Source organism: Myotis davidii, unplaced genomic scaffold (genome assembly GCF_000327345.1).
Source record: "Myotis davidii unplaced genomic scaffold, ASM32734v1 scaffold32, whole genome shotgun sequence".
Classification (NCBI taxonomy): domain Eukaryota; kingdom Metazoa; phylum Chordata; class Mammalia; order Chiroptera; family Vespertilionidae; genus Myotis; species Myotis davidii.
Window position 1 is genome coordinate 11,835,805 of NW_006286587.1, and position 4,196 is coordinate 11,840,000.

The 4,196-nt window shown below is 33.0% G+C and overlaps 1 protein-coding gene across 1 annotated transcript in view; it reads left to right on the forward strand.

Moving 5' to 3' along the window:
* The window catches only part of MACROD2 (MACRO domain containing 2), a 1,283,682-nt gene that overhangs the window by 1,195,563 nt on the left and 83,923 nt on the right, over positions 1–4,196 (forward strand). The window contains exon 10 of the mRNA XM_015560286.1: positions 740–817. Coding sequence (XP_015415772.1) covers positions 740–817 — 78 coding nt within the window. The remainder of the gene's footprint in view (positions 1–739; positions 818–4,196) is intronic.

Here is a 4,196-nt window from a genome sequence, read left to right on the forward strand (position 1 = left end):
CCGCCGCCCGCCATGTTCTGTGCCTCCCTCTGTTGGTCAGCACACATCATAGGGAGTGGTCAAACTCCGGATCACACTCGCAGTCAAGGGGACAATTTGCATATTAGGCTTTTATTATATAGGATGGCCAAAAAAGAACTTATGCTGATCTCACGTTTAAATGTGCTATGCAGGGGTGAGGATGAAATTGCCCAGAACAGAAGGTTTGCATCCCCTCCCTTTCTTTCCCATTTACTGGTACAGTTCCTGAGAAAGATGAACTTAATTACCACTGGATTTCAAACGTCCGCGTTTGGCTTTCTTACTGACTCAAGCCCCCAAATATGAACAACTACAGTAATGGAAGCATTAAGCACATTAAAATTAGACATTCCTTTAACTTATCTATTTTGCCTTCTTTTCATATTCTTTTGCACAATTCTCCTAAAACTTTCACTGATATATAAAGCCTGCTTGTTTTCTTCTTTGTTGCAAAAATATATATATATCCCATCAAACTCTACCATCTTTATTTTGCAAACTTTGTAGAATAAATGAAAGACCTATTTCATTTATTCAGATATATCATGTAGTGTTTTCAGAAAATTGTATTTATGGGTGAAAATATGTAAGTATTTTAATGCTATTTTAAAAATAAGTACTATCCCGCCAAATATAAATCTATCATATTAGTGCTGGAAGCTGCCCTCTTTTCTGATTAAAAATGCTGACTAGAGGTTTTACTTGTTTGTCATGTCAGATTCTGCAAAAGATGACAATATTGCAAATGACAGTGAAGTAACAGCTCATTCAGTGTGTGACCAAGATCATCCCAATGGTAAGTTATGAGGTCCTCTTTCAAGTTGTTGTTGATTCTATTGTAGAATATTACATTTTAGAGACTCAAATTTTAGTTCTCTGGAAAAAATTGAATCTGGTAGTATTTTATTAGAGCTGAATACCAGGTGATTAGTAGTGGCCACATTTAGAAAAGGCATTTGCTCTCCATAATCTTCATCACTCATTACATTTGTACAAGCCTGGCTTTATTTATTTCTTTTTACTGCCTGAACTCTATAGGCATTGAGTTTACAACTATTTAAATTAGGATATAATAGCAATGAGTATAAATGTGAGACATATAGAAAAATAGATCCAGGATACTAGAGCTACATATTCTTGGACTACAAGGAAGACAGACAGAGCAAACAAAAATGAAAAATAACAAAAAAAAGTTTTCCTAAAGCAAACCAGTTCCTCTAAAACACAAAGGTACCAGTTCCTCTAAAACACAAATATTATATTTATGGGGAAAGATAATGAAAACACAAAGGAGAACAGAAATCTATAAGGGCTCACAGAATTTATGGAGATCAATGATAAAGAAAAGCTTTTAAAGCAAACAGGAAAGTCAAAAATCAGTTTAAAAAACTAATCAACAAAATCAGATTACCCTTAGCTTTCTTCTTCCATAACTCTAAACAGTAGAAGAAAACGGAATAACATTTCCAGAGCTCCAAATAACACAGTTTCTATATTTAGTGAAAGTATTATTCATGCATGAAGTCAAGGGTAATATTTTCTCAGTAATACAAAGATTAAGAAAATATACCACCCAAGTACTTATTCTGAATAAACTAACAGAGGACTGTGCAAAAACAATAAATATAGAAAGGAAAGAAAACTTCAAGCTTGAGAAAGATACAGTTAAGAAGGCCTGAATGATAAGAGACTCGTTATATATATGAAAATGTTGTAGTGATTGTTTCAAATTAGTATCAAATGTCTTATTTAAATGTTTGTTTTTACCTTTTAAAATTATAGTAAGGGCTTTTTATAATTACAAAGATGGAGACACTTTGCTCTTAGTAATACAATTTTAAATAAATTAGACCATAACTCCATTATTCTCACTGAAGACAACATAGAACAAATATTTGTATATGTCTCAGAGACAGAGAAAGACAGAGACACAGAGAGCAAGAGTCTGATTAAAGGCATCAGAGAGGTTTAAGAGATAGAGCATTGTCTGGCTGGCTTATAGGAGAAAATGGATATCCAGAGATGTGAGTTCAGGATTTGAAACTGTTTTTACCTTAAGGCATTTGCTGATTCTTCAGAATGTATCTTGAATCACATTGCTCAGAATTGTAAGGGGCTCTGGTAAATACCCCGTTTCTTGGGTTAAAACCCCAAAGATATGTACCATAGCAGAAAAATTGAACCAGCAGATCAGCCTTCTGAAAGACTGCTGACCAGCTTTAAATCATCTCAATCCCTCAATTAAATTAAAACCAACCCAGATTGCTAGTTCCTCTAGGCACCTAAGAAAAGCAAATGTAAAATATTTACTAGATGAAAATGAGAGTCCTACAAGTTTTAAACAATTTTCATAAGCAATTTGCTAAATATAATATTCAGCACACATATAAGAAATAGCTAGAATAAATAAGAAAACAAAGTAATATGAAAATCAAACAAACAGTCAAGAGTGGCAAGCCACTAAGGCTGAAAATATTAGAGTTATAAACATGTTATAAAACACAAAAGCTATGTATAAAGAAAGACAAGATTGAAAAAAAATGATCTGAGAACTGGAAATTCAAAACAAAAAAAAAAGGAAAAGGAATCTAAAAGTAGAAGATGCCACAACTGAAATGAAGAACTCAATGAATGAATTTGTGGTTTAATAGCATATTTAGATAGAGATGAAAGAAAAACTGTGAATGTGAAGTTATGCCACAAAATATATATCTAAAATAAAAACAGTATATCCAAAAATATATATCCAAAAGAGAAACACAGAGTAGCAAACATTACAGAAAAGGAAAAGACATGGAAGATGAAATGACAGTCTATCACAGAAAATTTGGCAGAAGTAATATTTAAACAAATTCTGGTGAGATTTTTTTTATAGTGTTAAAGGATATCAAGCCATGTGTTTCAAAAGTCCTTTGAAGTATAAGCAAAATAAATTCATGACTAGGCCCATCATAGCATAACTATTGAAAATCAAAGATAAACAGAACCTCCAAAAAACAATCTTTAAACAATTAGCTGACTTTTCAATAGATATGATGAAAATAAAACGATGATGCAAGAGAAAATTGCTAACCAAGAATTCTAAATCCAGCAAAAATATATATTTTAAGAATAAAGGTTAAATGTTTCAGATCAATAAAAGAAAATTTCATCACTGGAGAAATTCTGGTGTTCTTAAGGTAGGATGATACCAATTTCAGTTAGAAGGTCAAAGATGAAGGAAGGAATTAAAAGCAAGGTGAATGGTAATTATTAAATAAGTCTAAATGAATATTGATGGCACAAATCAATAATGATGATTATTATAATAGCAATGTATTGTGGGAGTTAAGGTATACTTCAACAGTATAACTGAGATATTAAATTTTAAAAGATATATCACAAATTAAAATACACTACAATAATGGCATGTATCGGGATGAGGTAAATTAATTGTGCTATTTTTCCAGGCACATTGGCATTGTGGAGAATAAAAACACCAATTAACATTAAAATTTAATGTCTCTGTGATAACCTAAGTCAGGAAATGAGGTGAGTCATGTGATGTCCCAGATAAATGCTGGGAGAGACTTCCCAGACCAAAATGCAGAGAGGGAGGGCATAGGCAGAGCTCAACAGACTCCTGAGTTGAGGAGATAGAGCTAAAATTCCTGGAAGGCCAAGGTATCTAGTTATTTTCAGGGCCGAGCACAGAAGAACATTTTAGAGATCTACGAAGGGAATCCCTCAAGTCTCTGGCTGAGTACTGATCAGTGCATGCATGATTATAAATTACCAGTGCAAGCATGAGAGGCTGGGTAAAGAACACTAAAAGATTTGAAAGAATATCTGAAGTTTCCAGAGGTTCTGGGAGAAATGCCTGTTCCACCCATACTGGAAAATGTATAAATTCATGGAGGGCTTAGAAGGACTTTGCCTCAGTAGTGGACCAAAACTAGCAATATATTAAGTGCTGCTCTTGTCCTCACCCAATTCAGCTTAAAAGCAAGATTTGAAAAGTTCAAACTGTTTCTGAATAACTTAACTAATCCTAGAATAAAGCTCAAAAATATGTATAGAAATCTAAGTATATCTCATGCCCATCAGAGTAATAGACAAAATTACTGGGTATAAAAAAAAGTATTGCAAGACAAATCTTCATGCATCTCTTCCGTTTTGTATATTTTACAGAGGGT